At 47.3% G+C, this 23,902-nt stretch overlaps 1 protein-coding gene across 3 annotated transcripts in view; it reads left to right on the top strand.

Annotated features, from left to right (window-relative positions):
- Nucleotides 1-19,770, top strand: part of SNCG (synuclein gamma) — a 32,892-nt gene extending 13,122 nt beyond the window's left edge. For all 3 annotated transcript variants that reach the window (XM_063963433.1, XM_063963434.1, XM_063963435.1), the window contains exons 4-5: nucleotides 1,416-1,487; nucleotides 19,170-19,770. In XM_063963433.1, the coding sequence (XP_063819503.1) occupies nucleotides 1,416-1,487; nucleotides 19,170-19,190 (93 nt within the window). In that variant the 3' untranslated portion in view covers nucleotides 19,191-19,770. The remainder of the gene's footprint in view (nucleotides 1-1,415; nucleotides 1,488-19,169) is intronic.
- The last annotated feature ends 4,132 nt before the right edge of the window (nucleotides 19,771-23,902 follow it).

Below are 23,902 nucleotides of genomic sequence, written 5' to 3' on the forward strand. Positions count from 1 at the left end.
GGTTGGCATGCCGGCAGTCACATGACTGACACTCATGACACTTACAGTGCCAACAGGGGATGGAGTTCTTGTGGGGGTGGTGGCTAGGGCTAAATTACAGGGGAGGGGATGGCTAGGGCTATGATTTACGGGGGTGGCGTCTACGGCTAACCCCCCTTTTAGTGCCTCACCCTAAACCCCCCATTTCAGTGTGACATGCCGGGATTCCGAGTGGTGTCGGGATTACGGCGTCAGTCACATGACCACTGGGATGCTGACTGCATCTTGATATATCTGCATACAGCAGTAAACGTGCACTTCCTGCGTGGCATCACTAATTCTGTATTCTGAAGTGGCATACTACTGTACAGACAACTATTAAATTGTAATGATGCCTCAGTGTGTAATAATCACTATGACAACAGGGTGACATGGTGGTCAGCAATGCTGTTTTACATCACTTTGGTAATGTAAATGTGTGGCGTTTGTACATTATCCTCATGTTTGAATGGGTTTTCTGCAGGTTCTCCAGTTTATTCCCAAACACAAAATACATTCAGATGAATTGGCCTGTGATGAAATGAACCCTATGTTGTGTGTAGTAGAGAATATAGATTGTTAGCAGATCCACTCAGGCAGGGACTGATGGGAATAATTAAATATTCTCTGTAAAGCCCTTTATAACATGTAGATGCCCTATAGACAACTGTTAATAATAAGATATGCAGTCCTGTTGTTCTATTTCTTGCAGTGGCAAATGCAGGATTTGCATGGGGGGGGGGGGGTTTCCAGAACTGGGTGGTGCCAATCACGGGGGTGGGGACTGAGGTGACCCAGTATATGCTGGGTCCGTAAAACTAGTGTGTCTGTATATATATATATATATACATGTATATCTACACATATATATACTGTGTGTATATATATATATATATATATATATATACACACATATACACACACACATACATATACACATATACATAGCATATTAAACATGCATACATATATATATATATATATACACACTCACACACATACAGTACACATATATATACACATGTATATATATCATATGTGTGTATGTGTGTGTTGTATGTATGTATATGGATATATATATGTACTGTAATTAAAATAATTGCCACCAGGAAGACAGCAGGCTGCAGAGGACGCTAGACAGCCATTAATAATACTCATGCAGCTATAAAAAAAAACAAATTTTTAGTGGAGGGGTTTTTTTGGGTGCTCGGAAACCCCCCTGGGTGCGCCACTGTCTTGAGCAGAATATACTGTATACTGAGTGTGTTCAATGTACCCTAGGTCGCTGCCTCTTCTGCCAGCCTCAAGTCCCACCTTTATTAGTCTTCTATTGTTTGCTCCTCAAAAAGGCATTGATTTGTATTTCTGATTAAAGTTAAATATTTATTAAACTATAGGAGGACCTGGCACATCCAGAAGAAGCTGCTCCAGAGGAACCAGCTGTTGAGGCCACAGAAGAAACGAAGCAGGTAGGAAACGACTAAAACTACCATGATTTAATTACTTGTCATTTGGTACCATAATCAGGGCTGACGGAAGATGTATCCGGCCCAAGTACTGCGGTGTGGCTCATATATGAAGTGTGAATATAAATACCAAGCCTTTTTCATATGCTCCGTTACCTGGGGATGTAGGGACTTAGAGATCTAATTACTAAGCCTTGGATGGAGATAAAGTGGACGGAGATAAAGTACCAGCCAATCAGCTCCTAACTGTCATTTTTCAAACACAGCCTGTGACATGGCAGTTAGGAGCTGATTGGCTGGTACTTTATCTCCATCCACTTTATCTCTATCCAAGAATCCTTGGGAGTGCAGACACACCTCTGTAGTAAAGGCTCCTAGACAGTGCCAGGTACTGTGTACCCGCTTGCTCCCTCTCAGTGCCATTACCATTATGTCTGTCTCATCCACATTCTTCCCATTGTGCTCTGTAAGGTTGCAGTACTTATTATTTGGTAATAGTGACAGATGCTGTAGAATATACTGTATCAGATTGATGAGTGATTGTTGAAGAGCAAACATTATGTTAGCAATTGTACAAACTGCTACTCAATAAGCCTGCTCACACAAACACATCTATCAGCCAACACTACACTTTACGTACAGTAGCAACTTCAGTGCTGTGTCAGCTGCTGTAGGTGGCAGCTGAGAGCAACTAAATAAACAGAGAATGTCATGCTACATCTCTATGAAGTATCTCTATGAAGCAGTAATGCCTATTTGTAAGAAAAAAAAACTTTTAATACTAATTATGTAAATCAAATAGCCTCAAATATGCAGGAACACTGAGAATTGCACTAAATTAAGGAAAGCTTACTGGTAATTGTTTGCTAAAAGTTACTTTCTCTTATGTCCTAGAGGATGATGGGGTCCAATTTAGTACCATGGGGTAAAGATGGGTCCCTTGGGAGCCACTGGCACTTTAAGAGTTTAACAGTGTGGGCTGGCCCCTCCTACCAGACCCAGTTTAGAAAATGTGCCCGGAGGAGCCGGTCACAGCTCGGGGAGCTCTTAGGAGTTTTTCTAGTTTTATTTTCTGAGTTTAGTTAGGTACAGGCAGGCTGCTGGCAACAGCCTATCTGCTTTGGTGTGTGGGGTGCGGGGGGGGGGGGAGTAGGAGCCAATTCTAGAAGTTAATGGTTCTCTATCTCCACTGACAGGACACTGAGCTCCTGAGGGTGCTGATCGCAAGCCCACGAGGCGACCGCTCACTCCCGCAGTACAGCCGCCACCCCCTAACAGAGCCAGAAGAAAGAAGAGTGGTGAGTACAGCGCCGGTGGCCCGGTTAGCGGGTCGTGGGCGGGAATGGTGGCACAAGGGTGCACTCCAAGTTGGCTCAGCAACATGGTTTAAGCGCTTGAAGGGCATCCTGAGCCAGCGCACATGCCCTACACTGGTCACCGCTGCTAACAGGGGCTTGTTCCACTGTTAGCATATAAATCCTCAGGCCAGTATAATCCCTCAGTGCGGGCAGCGGCGCGCCATTAGTGGGGGTGGGGCTTCTCCTCAGAGTGGTTCCAGCTCTCACCAGAGCCATTTTCTCCCTGCAGATCTGCTGAACAGGACGCTGACAGGGAATGCTGCCCCCCACATAACTCCAGCTATCCTCTGTGGTACCAGGGTGTTCTAGACAGAGGGGGAGTGTGTTACTGGTTTTAATCTATTAAGGTTGATTGATCAGCGCCGGGCTTTTATCATAATAACTGCCTATACAGGCGCTGTGTGCCTGGCTCCTTATACTCTGTGACTCTCTGAAGATAATCTGGGGGAAACTGTGTCTGACATTTTCCTATATGTGTGTAAGTGTGTATATCCCACATTACCATGTCTAAGACCTCTGTCTCCTGTGCTGCAGAGTGTTTATCTTCTCCTGAAGAGTCTCTTCCATGTACTCAGGACTGTAATATGCTTTATCAGCCTTCCGAATCCGAACCCCCATGGGTGGATTCTTTAAGGGGAATGATATCACAAATTTCAACTAGGATGTCACATAATGAGAAAGAGACGCAGTTTTTGAAAAAATCTGTGGAGGGTTTGACATACTCAGTCTTCACTTCTTCGTCTAAGACCCCCTCTGCATACCCACAAAAACGTACACTTACCCAGATAATGCAAGTTGACACTGATACCGACTCTGATACAGCGGACGGTGAGGGGGATATGCAGGGGGGGGATGCATCACTCGCTAAGGGGGTGCAGCTGATGATTGAAGCCATTAGTGATATTTTACATATTACTGAGAAGGTACCGGAACAGGTAGAGAAATCTTATTTTACTGATAGTAAGAAATCCTCCCTTACTTTCCCGGCTTCTAAGGAATTAAATTCTTTATTTGAAAAATCCTAGGAAAACCCAGAGAAAAAATTCCAGATCCCTAAAAGGGTTCTCATTGCTTTCCCTTTTCCTGAGGACAGGAAAAAGTGGGAAAAACCCCTATAGTTGACGCTTCTGTATCCAGGTTGTCAAAGAAGGTGGTTTTACCTGTCCCTGGTTCAACAGCTTTAAAAGAGCCGGTTTACCGCAAAATTGAGACTACACTTAAATCAATATACACAGCTACTGGTGTAGCTTTACGGCCCATCATTGCTTGTGCGTGGATTTCTAAAGCCATATGTAAAGTGGTCAGGCACATTACTTGAGGATTTAGATACCATGGATAGGTGTGACATTGACTTGTTTTTGCTGGAGGCCATGAAGGACCTTGGCATGCTGAATGCGAGGGCTTCCTCCATGGCGGTCTCGGCATACAGAGGACTCTGGTTAGGCCAATGGACTGCGGATGCAGAATCCAAGAAAAGTGTGGAGAACCTACCTTTCACAGGTCAGGCTCTGTTTGGGGATGCATTGGATGTGTGGATTTCCGCTGCTACTGCGGGTAAGTCAACCTTTCTTCCCTCAGCAGCACCACAGGCTAGGAAACCTTATCCTACATCTACGCTGCAGTCCTTTCAGACCGCAAAGTCTAAGAAGTCCAAACCCCCTTCCACTTTCTTTAGGGGAGGTTGGGGGAAACCCAGAAAACCTGCACCAACAGGATCTCAGGAACAGAAACCGGGTTCTGCTTCCTCAAAATCTTCTGCATGATGGTGGACCTCCCAGCCTGGAAGTCAGGCAGGTGGGAGCGAGACTAAAAGATTTCAGTCACATATGGGCATCATCATGCCTGGACCCCTGGGTAACAGATATTGTTGTCCAGGGGTACAGACTGGAGTTTCAAGATCTCCCACCTCGCAGACTCTTCAATTCAGGCCAGTTTCGCTGACAGAAGGGGTTATCCTACAGGATGCCATTCAAAAATTGGTTCAAACAAGTGTCATTGTTCCAGTTCCTCCTCACCTACATCAGTTTCGGTACCACCTGTTTGTGGTACCAAAACTGAACAGTTCGGTAAGGCCAATATTAAACCTAAAGTCGTTGAACCCTTATTTGAGGGTCTTCAAATTCAAGATGGAGTCTCTGAGAGCGGTGATCTCAGGTCTGGAGGAGGGGGAATTCCTAGTATCCTTAGATATCAAGGATGCATACCTTCACATTCCAAACTGGCCACCTCACCAGGCTTATTTCAGATTTGCGCTGCTGGACTGTCACTATTAGTTCCAGGCACTGCCATTTGGCCTCTCCACAGCACCGAGGGTGATCACCAAGGTCATGGCAGAGATGATGCTACTCCTCCGCAGACAGGGAGTGAACATAATCCCATATCTGGACGATCTGCTAACAAAAGCATCTTCCAGGGAGAAGTTGTTGCAGAGTATTGCTCTATCAACTTGACTACTCCAGGATCATGGGTGGATCCTGAAACTACCAAAGTCACATTTGGAACCGACAAGGAGACTGCCCTTCCTGGGGATAATACTCGACACAGAAGTGCAGAGGGTGTTTCTACTACTGGAGAAAGTGTTGGTGATCAAATCAATGGTCCGGGATGTCTTGAAGCCAGCCCGAGTATCGGTTCATCAGTGCATTCACCTTCTGGGAAAGATGGTGGCCTCCTACGAGGCTCTACAGTACGGAAGATTCCATGCACGGATCTTCCAGCTGGATCTCCTAGACAAGTGGTCGGGTTCACATCTTCACATGCACCACTGGATATGCCTGTCGCCGAAAGCCAGGATTTCTCTCCTATGGTGGCTGCAGACTTCTCAGCTGCTCGAGGGCCACAGGTTCGGGATTCAGAACTGGATTCTTCTAACCACGGATGCAAGTCTGAGAGGTGGGGGTGCAGTCACCCAAGGAAGGTGGTCAAGTCAGGAAACTGTCCTTCCAATAAACGTGCTGGAACTAAGGGCCATATACAATGGCCTTCTACAAGCGGCACATCTCCTGCAAGATCGAGCCATTCAGGTTCAGTCGGACAATGTCACAGTGGTGTCCTACATAAACAGACATGGCGGAACGAAGAGCAGAGCCGCAATGTCAGAGGTAACGAGAATCCTCCTCTGGGCGGAAAGGCACATGCTGGTGCTGTTGGCAATCTTCATTCCGGGAGTGGACAACTGGGAAGCGGACTTCCTCAGCAGACACGATCTCCATCCAGGAGAATGGGACCTCCATCCGGAGGTATTCGCAGAGGTAACACGCCAGTGGGGCATACCTCACATAGACATGATGGCCTCTCGCCTCAACAAGAAGCTTCGGAGGTACTGTTCCAGGTCACGAGACCGACAAGCAGTGGCGGTGGATGCCCTGGTAACTCCATGGGTGTTCCAGTCAGTGTATGTGTTCCGTCCACTTCCACTCATCCCAAGGATTCTCAAGCTAATAAAAAGAACAAGAGTTCAGGTGATCCTCTTTGCTCCGGACTGGCCGTGAAGGGCTTGGTACGCGGACCTTCTGGACTTGCTGCTAGAAGATCCGAGGCCTCTTCCTGTCTGCGAGGACCTTCTTCAACAGGGGCCGTTCGCCTATCAAGACTTACCGCGGCTACGTTTGACGGCATGGAGGTTGAACGCCAGATCCTAGCTCGGAAGGGTATTCCGAACAAGGTCATTCAAACCCTGATACAGGCTAGGAAGGTAGTAACATCTAAACATTACCATCGCATTTGGAAAAAATATGTGTCTTAGTGTGAATCCAAGAACTTTCCTACGGTGGAGTTTCAACTGGGATGGTTTCTCCTTTTTCTGCAAGCAGGTATGGATGTGGGCCTACGCTTGGGCTCCATAAAAGTCCAGATTTCGGCCTTGTCCATTTTCTTCCAGAAACAATTGACTGCTCTCTCGGAGGTTCAGACTTTCGTGAAAGGGGTTCTGCACATCCAACCACCCTTTGTGCCTCCTACCACCTTGGGATCTTAATGTGGTGTTGCACTTCCTGCAATCGCATTGATTCGAGCCTTTACAGGAGGTGGATGTCAAATTTCTTACTTGGAAGGCGGTCACACTGTTGGCATTGGCATCTGCTCGATGTGTGTCTGAATTGGGGGCATTGTAATGCAAGGGCACCTACTTGGTTTTCCATGAGGATAGAGCTGAGCTCTGTACGCATCAGCATTTTCTTCCGAAGGTTGTGTCTGCTTTTCATATCAACCAACCTATTGTGGTGCCAGTGGCTACTGACTCCTCAATTACCTCATGGTCCTTTGATGTTGTGAGGGCCTTGAAAATATATGTAAAGAGAACTTCTCATCACAGGAAGTCGGACACTCTGTTTGTCCTTTATGATCCAAACAAGGTTGGGTGTCCTGCTTCTAAGCAGACAATTTCTTGCTGGATCAGGTTTACTATCCAGCATTCTTATGCTATGGCAGGCCTGCCATGTCCAAAATCTGTTAAGGCACACTCTACTCGTAAGGTGGGTTCTTCCTGGGCGGCTGCCCGGGGTGTCTCGGATTTGCAGCTTTGCCGAGCAGCTACTTGGTCAGGGTCGAACACATTTGCTAAGTTTTACAAGTTCGATACTTTGGCCTCTGAGGACCTAAAGTTTGGTCAATCTATTCTGCAGGAACCTCAGCACTCTCCCTCTCATACTGGGAGCTTTGGTACATCCCCATGGTGCTAAATTGGACCCCAGCATCCTCTAGGACGTAAGAGAAAATAGGATTTTAATTACCTACCAGTAAATCCTTTTCTCGTAGTCCGTAAAGGATGCTGGGCACCTGCCCAGTGCTTCGTATTCCTGCATTGTTACTTGGTTCAGTATTGTTGTTTCAGCCATTGCTGAATTGTTCCATGTTGGTTAGCTTTGCTTTCCTTCTGTTATGTGTGAGCTGGTGTGAATCTCACCACTATCTGTGTTTTCCTTCTCTCGAAGAATGTCCGTCTCCTCGGGCACAGTTGGAGGGGCATAGAGGGAGGGCGCAGCCCACACTGTTAAACTCTTAAAGTGCCAGTGGCTCCCAAGGTACCCGTCTATACCCCATGGTACTAAATTGGATCCCAGCATCCTCTACGGACTACGAGAAAAGGATTTACCGGTAGGTAATTAAAATCCTATTTTATGATGTATATGAAAGGGTCTGATTAAGAAGCTTTAAATTCTTCAACACATATTTTCTTCGTGTCACTCTATTCTCACATTTATATTAATGCTGCTGACAGTCAAAATTTCATATGCATTATATTTACGGCAGACTGATAATGCCGTTGTAATGTGATTTAAAGCATTTTGGCATTATATGTTAAACATGATAGTCAAGTATCATGTTTAAAGTATTATACTAACATAGTTAAAATCCTTTAAATTACATTATAATCATGGCTGCATTCTCCTGTCTACATAATGCTGTCCACATTTTGACTATCAACAACATTACTATCGACAAATTATACACTATGTATCCCACTTTCATCAGTTAAGGTGGGTACACACTAATAAATATATCTGCAGATCAATTGATCTGCAGATATATCTATGGACGGATCAGGCAGTGTGCTGTGCATACACACTGCCGATCCGTCGGGGACTGACGTCATGAACTGGGCGGGTGTGTACACACGCCCGCCCAGTTCAGCTGTCAATCACTGCCGGCCGCCGCAGCATGTGTACGGGCGGTCGGCCGACTGCCCCGTACACACACAGCGATGCGCCAATATATCGGTAGATATATTGGCCGTCGGCTGTGCTGCGCGGCCGACGCGATACGTCTGTGAACGACGGAGTTCACAGACGTATCGGCTGTACACACTGGCCGACGGTCCCGCGATATATCGGCCGTTCAAGAGAACGGCCGATATATCGACCAGTGTGTACGGGCCTTTACACTCCACAGCTAACTGCCTCTGGGGAACATGTACTAAGCCTTGGAGAGTGAATACAGTGGAAAGAGATAAAGTACCAGCCAATCAGCTCCTAACTACCATGCTACAGGCTGTGTTTAAAAAAAAATAGTTATGAACTGGTTGGATGGTGCTTTATCTCTCTCCACTTTATCACTCTCCAAGGCTTAGTACATCTGCTCTAGAAGTTTTTAAACTGCAACTTTATATTTCCAAAGAGTAATTTACACAATGGTCACTAGGGGTGCTCACAATATTAAATTTCAGGTTTACCTACTCAGACACCTATTACAGCTCAGTCAAGACATCCAACAAATGTTTTAAATGTATAAAGTTACCCGGGTCACTTTTGGGTGAAAATTTCATAAAAACATTTACAGTTGTATGAAAGATGAATTAACATGTTTATCTTTCGGCTTGATGATTGTCCTTGGTTTAAAAGATTTCACTTAACCAGTACTGTAAAACATGAGATGTATTTGATAATACAACGTTATCTTCTTTTCAAGAGTCTGTACAATCTCAATAGACAGAATGCTCTGAATATTTATTAGCAAAAGTGGCAAAAGTGGAAGTTGACTGCTCACCGAGTGTGAACGTTGTGTAAGATTGCAGCCTGTCGCATTTCATATACAAATCAATTTAATATACTGTACATGACTCTATGATAAAACTTTCCTTTTATAAAGTCCTTGCAATAATGCACAATACTACTAGTGTGAATGTGAACACTTTCTGACTCTCTTCTGTGTGTGGTGAGGACCAGGGAACATCTTCCAAACTTCCTAATTCTACTGAGGTCTTAATAATCTTTATTATTAGTAATTTTTATCTATTTATAAATAGACGTGCTAAAATAAGGCTTATGGTGTGTACATACGGTGCAATATGCACTTAACTTTATTTACGATTTTGACTATATAGTCAAAACCGTAAGGAAAGTTAGTGCATATTGCACCGTGTGTACACAGCTTGCGATGCCAATGCCTGGTCCCGCGCGATCGGCATCGCAAGAAAAAATAGACTGCAGGCAGCCCAACATTGACTCCGGCCCCGTCAAATAGTCAGTGTCGGGCAAACAGCGCATTGTGCCATGTGTACACGGCTTTAGAGAAGGAAACCCAAAATGACATAAATTACATAGAGGGGAGTTGGAAAGAGACATAGGTCACAGGCAAATGCCCAGGATTATGGTCAGAGCCATCCCTACCTAATTTGGTGCCCTAGGCAAGAATTTATTGGTGCCCCTTATGTCTTTATACCTTATGGTGCAATCTATCTGGCCCGACTGAGAGCCTCTGTATTTTCATTATAATGTTGGATCTAAATCGCATTGCAGACACAGCAAAAAGATGCTCACAATATATTAGATACGTTAGGCTGCAACTTTAACTCAAAAGAATTGGTTTTACACATCTACAAAGTCGCAGATGAAGCACAATGGAACTAGGTGTTAGAATAAGGTGTGTCTGCCTGAATCATAGCCCCTTTTACTCAGATTCAGACAACGTTAGTCTGTGCTAGCAATACAGTTCTGTCACACCCAGTTGCAGTGGCGTAACTACAAATTTTTCTCCCCCAAGCCAAAAAATTCTTCGGCGCACCCCCCCCCTTCATGCTCCATAATTGGGAGCAAGAAAGGGATAAATATGCGCGCGCCAAAAAAGGGGCATGGTTTCGTTGGAATGGGCGTGGTTTCGCATAAAGGGGCGTGGCATTGCAGGAAAAGACTATCTTATACCCCAGTTTTGCAACCTGCACGCCCATACGTTGGCCACCACAGGAAAGAAAAATAATCCTGATTCATGCCCCTTACATTATTTGTCATTTTTCCTCCTTATAGTAATGCCCAGTATACATTATGCCACATACTGCAATGGCCCTTAGACATTATGCCGCACACAATAATGCACATGACACAATATGCACACACTGTAATGCCCCCGACACATTATGCCACACAACGTAATGCCTGTGACACATTATGCCACACACCGTAATGCCTGTGACACATTATGACAGGAATCGCAATGCCCGTTATACATTATGCTAACACACTGCAATGCCCCTGATACATTATAGCACATACAATGTCTGTGACACATTATGACACACACCGCAATGTCCGTGATACATTATGCCACACACTGCAATGACCCTGAGACATTATACCACATATCACAATGCCCGCGATATAGTATACCATACACCGTAATGCCTGTGACACATTATGACACACACCGCAATGTCCGTGATACGTTATGCCACACACCGTAATGCCCATTACACATTAAGTCCTACAGTAAGGCTTCTAATTACTTTTCAATTACCTGCTCGTTGTCAGGGGTTTCATGCACTGGGTGTCATGCTCGTTGCCAGGGGTTTCATGCTCTTGGTTCCATGCACGGTGCCAGGGGTTTTCATGCTCAGGGTGTCATGCTCGTTGCCAGGGGTTTCATGCACTGGGTGTCATGCTCGTTGCCAGGTGTTTCATGCACTGGGTGTCATGCTTGTTGCCAGGTGTTTCATGCACTGGGTGTCATGCTCGTTGCTAGGAGGTAGTCCTTGTTGCTAGGGCTGTGCTCCCAGTGCCACATATGTCCCCAGTGCCAGATATTCCCCCACGGTGCCAGGTACTCACATGCCCCAGTGCCAAATATAGCCCCCCCCCATGTGCCAGGTACACATATGCCCCCCCAGTGCCACATATGCCCCCAGTGCCAGATATTCCCCCCAGTGCCACATATGCCCCCAGTGCCAGATATGCCCCCAGTGCCATATATTCCCCCCCCAGTGCCATATATGCCCCCAGTGCCATATATGCCCCCAGTGCCAGATATTCCCCCCCAGTGCCATATATGCCCCCAGTGCCATATATGCCCCCAGTGCAAGATATTCCCCCCGTGCCATATATGCCCCCAGTGCCAGATATTCCCCCCCAGTGCCATATATGCCCCCAGTGCCAGATATTCCCCCCCAGTGCCACATATGCCCCCCAGTGCCACATATGCCCACAGTGCCATATATTCCCCCCCAGTGCCAAATATGCCCCCAGTGCCACATATGTCCCCAGTGCCAGATATTCCCCCCCAGTGCCATATATGCCCCCAGTGCCAGATATTCCCCCCGTGCCATATATGCCCCCAGTGCCAGATATTCCCCCCCAGTGCCATATATGCCCCCAGTGCCAGAATTTCCCCCCCAGTGCCATATATGCCCCAGTGTCAGATATTCCCCCCAGTGCCATATATGCCCCAGTGCCAGATATTCCCCCCAGTGCCAGATATCCCCCCCCCCAGTGCCATATATGCCCCCAGTGCCAGATATTCCCCCCCAGAGCCATATATGCCCCAGTGCCAGATATTCCCCCCAGTGCCATATATGCCCCAGTGCCAGATATTCCCCCCAGTGCCAGATATCCCCCCCCCCCCCGCTTTTTGGAGGGACACGGAGGGCACAGCTCACCTCTCCTGTGTCCCTCCTGCTGCATCATCTCCGGCGGCCGCGGGTCTAATAGGGGGAAGTGCCGGTTCGTGAGCCAATTAGAGCTCACGGACGGCACTTTCCCCTATTAGACCCGCGGCTGCCGGAGATGATGCAGCAGGAGGGACACAGGGAGGCGCGCTGTGCCCTCTGTGTCCCTCCAAAAAGCGGCGGAGGGAAGGAGACTGCAGACTGACATGCGGACGCTCGTCCGCATGTCAGTCTGCTGTAAATCAGTGGCGCCCCCGCAGCCCCTCGCCCCCAAGCCACCGCGAGGGCTGCGGGTGCAGTAGTTACGCCACTGCCCAGTTGTGTTATCTATGAGAACATTTTGGTTGCCTTCCTGAACTCATATTGATCACTTTAGCCCTTGCATTCCTGCCACACCAGCCATGTTTGTGGCTAATGATTAGACTCAGGCTTGTTGCCACACCAGCTACATTATTCCCTGCCTTCCTGCTAGCCCACTTGAACTGCCTGAGCCTCATTAGCATCTCACACACCTTCAGTTTTCTATACATGCTGTCCTAATCTCAGGTAATGTTTTTTCTCTGACGTCCTAAGTGGATGCTGGGACTCCGTAAGGACCATGGGGAATAGCGGCTCTGCAGGAGACTGGGCACAACTAAAGAAAGCTTTAGGACTACCTGGTGTGCACTGGCTCCTCCCACTATGACCCTCCTCCAGACCTCAGTTAGATTCTTGTGCCCGGCTGAGCTGGATGCACACTAGGGGCTCTCCTGAGCTCCTAGAAAGAAAGTATATTTAGGTTTTTTATTTTACAGTGAGATCTGCTGGCAACAGACTCACTGCAGCGAGGGACTAAGGGGAGAAGAAGCGAACCTACCTAACAGGTGGTAGTTTGGGCTTCTTAGGCTACTGGACACCATTAGCTCCAGAGGGATTGACCGCAGGACCCGACCTTGGTGTTCGTTCCCAGAGCCGCGCCGCCGGCCCCCTTACAGAGCCAGAAGCAAGAAGTGTTCCGGAAAATCGGCGGCAGAAGACTTCTGTCTTCAACAAGGTAGCGCACAGCACTGCAGCTGTGCGCCATTGCACACCTCACACTCCGGTCACTGATGGGTGCAGGGCGCTGGGGGAGGGGTGCCCTGAGGGCAATATTAGACACCTTGGCTGGCAAATCATCACAATATATAGTCCCAGGGCTATATATGTGATAAATTACCCCTGCCAGAATCCATAAAAAAGCGGGAGAAAAGTCCACTGAAAAAGGGGCGGGGCTATCTCCCTCAGCACACTGGCGCCATTTTTTCTTCACAGTGCAGCTGGAAGACAGCTCCCCAGGCTCTCCCCTGTAGTTTTCAGGCTCAAAGGGTTAAAAAGAGAGGGGGGGCACTAAATTTAGGCGCAATATATGTATACAAGCAGCTATTGGGGGAAAAATCACTTAGTTATAGTGTTAATCCCTGCATTATATAGCGCTCTGGTGTGTGCTGGGATACTCTCTCTCTGTCTCCCCAAAGGACTTTGTGGGGTCCTGTCCTCAGTCAGAGCATTCCCTGTGTGTGTGCGGTGTGTCGGTACGGCTGTGTCGACATGTTGGATGAGGAAGGTTACGTGGAGGCGGAGCAGAGGCCGATAAATGGGATGTCGCCCCCTGTGGGGCCGACACCAGAGTGGATGGTTAGGTGGAAGGTATCAACCGACAATGTCAACTCCTTACATAAAAGGCTGAATGACGTAACAGCTGTGGGACAGCCGGCTTCTCAGCCCGCGCCTGCCCAGGCGTCTCAAAGGCCATCAGGGGCTCAAAAAAATGCCCGTTACCTCAGATGGCAGACACAGATGTCGACACGGAGTCTGACTCCAGTGTCGATGAGGTTGAGATATATACACAATCCACTAGGAACATCCGTTACATGATCTCGGCAATGAAAAATGTGTTACACATTTCTGACATGAACCCAAGTACCACATAAAAGGGGTTTTATTTTTGGGGAGAAAAAGCAGCCAGTGTTTTGTTCCCCCATCAGATGAGTGAATGAAGTGTGTAAAGAAGCGTGGGTTCCCACGATAAGAAACTGGTAATTTCTAAAAAGTTACTGATGGCGTACCCTTTCCCGCCAGAGGATAGGTCACGTTGGGAGATATCCCCTAGGGTGGATAAGGCGCTCACACGTTTGTCAAAAAAGGTGGCACTGCCGTCTTAGGATACGGCCACCTTTAATGAGCTTCTGATAAAAAGCAGGAGGCTATCCTGAAGTCTGTATATACACACTCAGGTTCTATACTGAGACCAGCAATTGCCTCAGCATAAATAGTGCTGCTGCAGCGTGGTCTGATACCCTGTCAGATAATATTAATACCCTAGACAGGGATAATATTTTGCTAACATAGAGCATATTAAAGACGTCGTCTTATATATGAAGGATGCACAGAGGGATATTTGCCGGCTGGCATCCAGAATTAATGCAATGTCCATTCTGCTAGGAGGGTATTAAAAACCCGGCAGTGGACAGGTGATGCTGCCTGTAAAAGGCACATGGAGATTCTGCCTTATAAGGGTGAGGAATTGTTTGGGGATGGTCTCTGGGACCTCGTATCCACAGCAACAGCTGGGAAGAAAATTTCTTACCTCAGGTTTCCTCACAGCCTAAGAAAGCACCGTATTTTCAGGTACAGTCCTTTCGGCTTCAGAAAAGCAAGCGGGTCAAAGGCGCTTCCTTTCTGCACAGAGACAAGGGAAGAAGGAAAAAGCTGCACCAGCAGCCAGTTCCCAGGATCAAAAATCTTCCCCTCGCTTCCTCTGAGTCCACCGCATGACGCGGGGGCTCCACAGGTGGAGACAGGTGCGGTAGGGGCGCGTCTCGGGAAGTTCAGGGACCAGTGGGCTTGCCCACAGGTTGATCCCTAGGTTCTGCAAATAGTATCACAGGGATACAGGCTGGAGTTCGAGGCGACTCCCCCTCGCCGTTACCTCACATCAGCCTTGCCTGCTGCCCTCGGAGAAAGGTAGTACTGGCGGCAATTCACAAGCTGTACTTCCAGCAGGTGAAATCAAGGTACCCCTCCTTCAACAAGGCCGGGGTTACTATTCCAAAATGTTGTGGTACCGAAACCAGACGGTTCGGTGAGACCCATTCTAAAATTGAAAGCCTTGAACACTTATATACGAAGGTTCAAGTTCAAAATGGAATCGCTCAGGGCGATTATTGCAAGCCTGGAGAATTTCATGGTATCACTGGACATCAAGGATGCTTACCTGCATGTCCCTATTTACCCTGTTCACCAGGAGTACCTCAAAACTGTGGTACAGGATTGTCATTACCAATTCCAGACGTTGCCGTTGGTCTGTCCCCGGCACCGAGGTATTTACCAAGGTAATGGCCGAAATAATTATCCCGTACTTGGACGATCTCCTTATAAAGGCGAGGTCCAGGGAGCAGTTGTTCGTCGGAGTAGCACTATCTCGGGAAGTGCTACAACAGCACGGCTGGATTCTGAATATTCCAAAGTCGCAGCTGGTTAATAAGACGCGTCTACTGTTCCTGGGTATGGTTCTGGACACAGAACAGGATAAAAAGGGTTTCTCCCGGAGGAGAAGTCCAAGGAGTTGTCGTCTCTAGACAGAGACCTCCTAATACAAATACAGGTGTCGGTGCATCAATGCACGCGAGTTCTGGGAAAGATGGTAGCTTCTTACGAAGAAATTCCATTCGCCAGGTCCCATGCAGGGATTTTCCAGTGGGATCTGTTGGACAAGTGGTCCGGGTCGCATCTTCAGATGCATCGGCGGATAACCCTGTCTCCAAGGGCCAGGGTGTCGCTGTTGTGGTGGCTGCAGAGTGCTCATCTTCTAGGGGGCCGCAGATTCGGCATACAGGACTGGGTCCTGGTGACCACGGATGCCAGCCTTCGAGGCTGGGGGGCAGTCACAAAGGGAAGAAACTTCCAAGGCTATGGAAAAGTCAGGAGACTTCCCTACACATAAATATTCTGGAACTAAGGGCCATTTACAATGCCCTAAGTCAGGCTAGACACCTGCTTCAACACCGGCCGGTGCTGATCCAGTCAGACAACATCACGGCGGTCGCTCATGTAAACCGACAGGGCGGCACAAGAAGCAGGATGGCGATGGCAGAAGCCACAAGGATTCTCAGATGGGCGGAAAATCATGTGTTAGCACTGTCAGCAGTGTTCATTCCCGGAAGGGACAACTGAGAAGCAGACTTTCTCAGAAGACACGACCTCCATCCGGGAGAGTGGGGACTTCATCCAGAAGTCTTCCAAATGATTGTACACCGTTGGGAAAGGCCACAGGTGGACATGATGGCGTCCCGCCTCAACAAAAAGCTACAAAGATATTGCGCCAGGCCAAGGGACCCTCAGGCGATAGCTGTGGACGCTCTGATAACACCGTGGGTGTACCAGTCGGTGTATGTGTTCCCTTCTCTGCCTCTCTTACCCAGGGTAATGAGAATAATAAGAAGGAGAGGAGTAAGAACTATACTCATTGTTCCGGGTTGGCCAAGAAGAGCTTGGTAACCAGTACTCCAAGAAATGATCTCAGAGGACCCATGGCCTCTGCCGCTCAGACAGGACCTGCTGCAGCAGGGGGCCTGTCTGTTCCAAGACGTACCGCGGCTGCGTTTGACGGCATAGCGGTTGAACGCCGGATCCTGAAGGAAAAGGGCATTCCGGAGGAAGTTATCCCTACGCTATTTAAAGCTAGGAAAGAAGTGAACGCAAACCATTATCACCGCATATGGCGGAAATATGTTGCGTGCTGTGAGGCCAGGAAGGCCCCAAAGGAGAAATTTCAGCTAGGTCGATTTCTGCACTTCCTACAGTCAGAGGTGACTATGGGCCTAAAATTGGGTTCCATTAAGGTCCAGATTTCGGCTCTATCAATTTTCTTCCAAAATAGAACTGGCTTCACTGCCTGAAGTTCGGACTTTTGTTAAGGGAGTGCTGCATAGTCAGCCCCCGTTTGTGCCTCCAGTGGCACCGTGGGATCTCAACTTGGTGTTGGATTTCCTGAAGTCGCATTGGGTTGAGCCACTTAAATCCGTGGAGCTATAATACCTCACGTGGAAAGTGGTCATGCTGTGGGCCTTGGCGTCGGCCAGGCGTGTATCAGAATTGGCGGCTTTGTCATACAATAGCCCTCATCTGTATTTTATATGGATAAGGCGGAATTGAGGACTCGTTCCCAATTCCTTCCTAAGGTGGTATCAGTTTTTCATGTGAACCAACCTATTGTGGTGCCTGCGGCTACTTGGGACCTGGAGGATTCCAAGTTACTGGACGTAGTCAGGGCCCTGAAAAGTATATGTTTCCAGGACAGCTGGAGTCAGGAAAACTGACTCGCTATTTCTCCTGTATGCACCCAACAAGCTGGGTGCTCCTGCTTCTAAGCAGACTATTGCTCGTTGGATCTGTAGCACGATTCAACTTGCAAATTCTGCGGCTGGACTGCCGCACCCTAAATCTGTAAAAGCCCATTCCACGAGGAAAGTGGGCTCTTCTTGGGCGGCTGCCCGAGGGGTCTCGGCTTTACAACTTTGCCGAGCTGTTACTTGGTCGGGTTAAAACATTTTTGTAAGAGTCTACAAGTTTGATACCCTTGCTGAGGAGGACCTAGAGTTTGCTCATTCGGTGCTGCAGAGTCATCCGCACTCTCCCGCCCGTTTGGGAGCTTTGGTATAATCCCCATGGTCCTTACGGAGTCCCAGCATCCACTTAGGACGTCAGAGAAAATAAGATTTTACTCACCGGTAAATCTATTTCTCGTAGTCCGTAGTGGATGCTGGGCGCCCATCCCAAGTGAGGATTGTCTGCAATACTTGTTTATAGTTATTGCCTAACTAAAGGGTTATTGTTGAGCCATCTGTTGAGAGGCTCAGTTATATTTCATACTGTTAACTGGGTATAGTATCACGAGTTATACGGTGTGATTGGTGTGGCTGGTATGAGTCTTACCCGGGATTCAAAATCCTTCCTTATTGTGTCAGCTCTTCCGGGCACAGTATCCTAACTGAGGTCTGGAGGAGGGTCATAGTGGGAGGAGCCAGTGCACACCAGGTAGTCCTAAAGCTTTCTTTAGTTGTGCCCAGTCTCCTGCGGAGCCGCTATTCTCCATGATCCTTACGGAGTCCCAGCATCCACTACGGACTACGAGAAATAGATTTACCGGTGAGTAAAATCTTATTTTTCCAAACACGTACATGTTCCCCAACCCCCTCCCCAGTCTCACACATCTTAATGTGTCCACAACTTTGGCTTTCCAAATGGCCTAGAGTCCCAGTTTCACTGTCACCAATACTCATTGTTGACCTGTCATTTGCATGAGGTCTTTGAGATGCTAGACCAGCTCAAAACCCCTGAAGGAATCCCTTTTTCAGGGATTTCCAGTCTCTCCCTCTTACCGAAAACATTATGCTTTTCTGTTCTTATTGGAAAATTAGGCCAATCTGCTCCTTCAATCTTTAAGCCAGCTGAGATCAAGTATTGGTTGCAAAAGCTCAGCCATCTTCTGGGGAAAGGGGGAGGGGATGCCAGCACAATGCCTGCTAGATGTTCTACTAGAGAAATGGTGCCCGAGGCATTTTCGTACTTGGCTTATGCCCAGGGCTGGCTCTGATATACTGTAATTATAGGACACTGAAATAGGCGAATGGTTCTCAATCCCACTGTTCACCAAATTAAGTCATGTTTTTTAAAATTTCTTTGTGTGGAAACAGGTGGGTTATTTACTGACCAAACAAAATAGATTAACTCATGTGTATATTACTAAAAAAAATCCTGAAAACATGATCTGTTGAGGAGGTACTTGAAGACTGGAGTGAAGAACCATCAAAATATGATCTAAGTATTTCAGTGTTTATGCTCTGTTGTAGTCAACATATTGATGCTAAACTAATAGATGTCAAAAATTGTCTCACTACCATAGCTTTTATTATATTAACATACTTTGCTTCATTGCAGGCTGGCGGTGGAGAAAATTAATCAACTGTTCTTACATGCTGCTGAATATCCTTGAAGAAGATGTATAGCTAATACCACATCGCTAATACCACATCAGGGAAGCCTTTAATTTAGCAGTTAAAGGCATCCACCCACTATCCATCGTACAGTTTATCATGTAGGTGTATGGATCCATGTCCTGATACTGTATGTTCAGCTAAAGTAAACCTATCATGCATCACTCATTCCATTTTTTGTTTCATGCTCTCTAACATGGGGCTCATTCTGCATTTCCTTTAAATTCCTACAATCATGTCTATCTAGCCAACCTTTGATTTTCTATATACTGTACTTACAAAATGACCTGTCAAAATTTGGATAATTTGTTATATGTCGTCTGTCCTATAACTTATGCCAATTCTGTATTTTATTTAACATCAGTACTCATTTTCATGTGCAAGTCTAAACAACTAAATCTGTAAAACTAATCTCTGCGATTGAACCCGCACTGTATTGTACCACTCTTAAGTCTGTTTTGTTAACTCAATTTTCAGTCGTTAGCATATCTGCACTTTAACTCCCATATCAGAAATGATCGTTCTTAATTACACTACTAAAACTGTTTGCGTTTAGTGTGTAATTCTTGCTGCATTCACAAAAAAATTAAAATGAAATCTATAGCTCAAAGAGAGTTTGCTTTCACGATGAAATGTTCAAGATAACAAAATATTTATTTGTGAAGTTTTCCATACCTTAACAGAATATTACTACTTTTTCCTCCTTCCTGGCAAACGTCTGGAGAGGAGATGCAGGGTTGGGGCCAGCCTCTTCACATCATTAGTTCTCATTGAATCATGTTATATTGGCCTGGCCCCTTTCTATGGTACCTGAGAATCCTTGTATTATCTATCCATCCTGCCTATATCACTAGGAAGTGGGCAGAATGAGGGGGATCTACCCAGCTTCCTGGGGTCCAGGGGACTAGCTGAAATATTGAGAGTCTCCTGCAGCTTCCGTGATATTGTATCAAATGTATGTGGTCTAATAAGCAGGCAATTCCCACCTTACTTTTTGAACACTCTGTAGCTGATTGGGCGCTCATCTTGTCTGCAGAAGCCATAAGACAGGGGGGGAATAAGTATCACTTTCATTTTGCATGAAATTCTCTGGGAAATACCTGCAGAAATTAAGCATTCCCATAAAGAATGAAGGGCGGTCCCTCCATTTTCAACCACAAAAGCAGTCCCCATTGGTTTCTATGGTGACTACTAAATTGTCCAATTTACCAAGCTTTGGTAGCTAATGCCATCTTCATGCTACCACATCGCATTTTATTTTCAGAGAGCACATTATGCTTGTTGAGTATTTACCCAGCAGCAAATGCTTCCATCTATCTGACATGTGGCTTGTGTGCGCTACAGTATAATAACCACCTGTCATTCTACCTCCCAGACTTCATCCGTGCTGCTCCACACTTCTTTACCCTACCTGACCAGATTCTTCCTAATCTCTTACTTTTAATCACTCTCTCAGGTTCTCCTCTACACTGTAATATATGATATATTAATTACTATCTGCACTAGTTCTGATTACAAGGAGTTGCCTTTTCTTAAACTGTAAGCTCTCATGAGCAGGTCCTCTCTCTCTCTCTCTACACATCTTACATCGTTACATGTTTTGTCAAACTTGAATGCAGTTGTTTTTATTTTTTTTCGTGTTTGTAGAGAGAGTATGACTTATCACCTTACAAATTATATCAACAATCAATAATGATGAAAATAACGATAAAGGTATGCAATCAATGTAGTCAGTGGAATAAAAGTAAAATACAGTACTTGATTGTATGGCAGCCGAAATCTGGATGGAACGCTGACACGGTATATGTCACTGATAAGATCTGACCTCAGACGCTATGCTAAGATATGAAGGCTCTACTACAGGGGTTGGTAATAAGGGGCCCCTGCAGCTGTTGCTGAACTACACATCTCAGCATGCCCTGCCACAGTTTTAGCATGTCCTGATAGCAAAACTGTGACAGGACATGCTTGGATGTGTAGTCCCACAGCAGCTGGAGGGATGCTTATTGCCCACCCCTGCTCGACTGTGTTTCTGACGAGACAATAACAAAAATACTAAAGGGATTACTAAAGTGGTATATGGGTTGCATAACAAATCTTAGAGGTAAGGCATCAAAAACTGAACAAGTACAGCTTAGAGAAAATACAGATGTAATTTGACTGAAACGTTGAAATATATCAAAGGTATTAATTGAGTACTAGAAGGCAGGGTGGGTTAATTTGTCAAACAATGGGATTTCTTAATCAAGAAACACTGTAAAGTTGGGAGCAGGGAGTCTAAAAAGTAACAAAGAAAATAAATATATATATATATATTGTTTTTACAGAAAATGTGATGAATCCATGGAATAGGTTGTAAACAAATTAATCACAACAAGAAGAAAAGGATGGAATAGATACAGCTATAGATTCATTATCACTATGTTTTAGTCTAATAATGTTACCAAGAACTTCATTATTGTCTGCATGGCTTGAATGTGTTTCTGCTGACCAATGGCCTTATTCAGGTTGGATCGTTCCTGCGATCTTACAAGAAGTCTCTGGATAGTCTGAAAACTTCACATGCGATCAGTGGTGCAAGTAGAAAAAATGTCTTACGGGTACTGTGTGTGTGCGCGCCGTCAAAAAATGGGTGTGACCAAATGCCACATGGGGCGTGGCCAATGAAAATGGGGGTGTGATACACATATGGGGGGGGGAGCAGATACACGTATGACCCCAATAGTGCCAGATACACGTTGTCCCACAGTGCCAGATATACATTGCCCCACAGTGCCAGATATACATTGCCCCGCAGTGCCAGATACACATTGCCTCACTGTGCCAGATACACAAATGTCCCCAGAGTGCCAGATACACATTGCCTCACAATGCTAGATATACATTGCCCCACAGTGCCAGATACACAAATTCCCCCAGAGTGCCAGATATACATTGCCTTACAGTGTCAGATACACATTGCCCCACAGTGCCAGATACACAAATGCCCCCACTGTGTCAGATATACAATGCCCCTCAGTGCCAGATAGAGAAATGCCCCCACAGTGCCAGATATGCCCCCAGTGCCAGATACAGAAATGCCCCCAGTACCAGATATGCCCTCAGTGTCAGATATGCCCCAGTTCCAGATACACATGTCCCCCCAGTGCCAGATATGCCCCCAGTGCCAGATACACATGTCCCCGCAGGGCCAGATATGCCCCCAGTGCCAGATACACATGTCCCCCCAGTGCCAGATACACATGTCCCCCCAGTGCCAGATATGCATGTCCCCCGAGTGCCAGTTACACATGTCCCCCGAGTGCCAGTTACACATGTCCCCCGAGTACCAGTAACACATGTCCCCGCAGGGCCAGATATGCCCCCAGTGCCAGATACACATGTCCCCCCAGTGCCAGATACACATGTCCCCCCAGTGCCAGATATGCATGTCCCCCGAGTGCCAGTTACACATGTCCCCCTAGTGCCAGTTACACATGTCCCCCGAGTACCAGTAACACGTGTCCCCCAGTGCCAGATATCCCCCCAGGGCCAGATATGCCCCCAGTGCCAGATACACATGTCCCCCCAGTGCCAGATACACATGTCCCCCCAGGGCCAGATATGCCCCCAGTGCCAGATACACATGTCCCCCTAGTGCCAGATATCCCCCCAGGGTCAGATATGCCCCCAGTGCCAGGTATACATGCCCCCAAGTGCCAAATAAACCTTTGGTGCCAGGTATACATGCCCCCCCAGTGCCAGATATTGCCCAGTGCCAGGTATACATGCCCCCCCCAGTGACCGATATCCCCCAGTGCCAGATACACATGCCCCCCCAGTGCCAGATATACCCCCAGTGCCAGGTACACATGTCCCCCAAGTGCCAGATATGCTCCCAGTGTCAGGTATACATGCCCCCCCAGTGCCAGACATGTCCCCCACCCCTGCTCACCGCTGCCGTCCTGTCTGTGTGAGGGGAGGAGAGCGCAGCCTGCGCCTCTCCTTCCCCTCAGTCTCCGGCGGGTGCGGGTGTCTCAGTTTAATTCAGTGCCGATCCGTGAGCCAATCAGAGCTCGCGGGCGGTGCTGAATTAAACTGAGACACCTGCGCCCGCTGGAGACTGAGGGGAAGGAGAGGCGCAGTCTGTGCTCTCCTCCCCTCACATCAGCGGCGGTGCGGCGGCGGCGGGGAGCATCGGTGTGCAGCAGAGGGAGGGAGGCTGGGATGGAGCGGCGAGGAGCGGCGGCCCGTCGGTGTGGGTATGGCGTACCCATGGCTAAATTCTTAAGGGTACGCCGTACCCACCCGTACCCGCACACTTGCACCACTGCATGCGCTGGAACAGTTCTGTGCATGTACAGAATGAGTCCTGCGATCGCATTGCAGTAATTCAATTGCATCTGTCTGATTGACAGGCAGAGGTGTTCATGGGGAGGGATGGGGGCGGTAGGCGTTACTGGAAATGGGGCATATTGCCCCCATTTCCTGGGAGTGGCGAGGTCAAGGACTACATCGCGAGAAGCAGCTTCTTTGGCCTCGCAAGCCCCCCATACATCAGGTAGTCTGAGTAAGCTTAGGCTTACTCAGCCTGCTGTCGCAGATGAACAAGTGCTGTATTGGGAGCCAAGCACAGAGAATGCACTGGCTGCAGTTAAGGATTTTTTAATGATAAGAATGAGTGAGGATCACTCTAGT

Source organism: Pseudophryne corroboree, chromosome 3 (genome assembly GCF_028390025.1).
Source record: "Pseudophryne corroboree isolate aPseCor3 chromosome 3, aPseCor3.hap2, whole genome shotgun sequence".
In the NCBI taxonomy this organism is placed as follows: Eukaryota; Metazoa; Chordata; class Amphibia; order Anura; family Myobatrachidae; genus Pseudophryne; species Pseudophryne corroboree.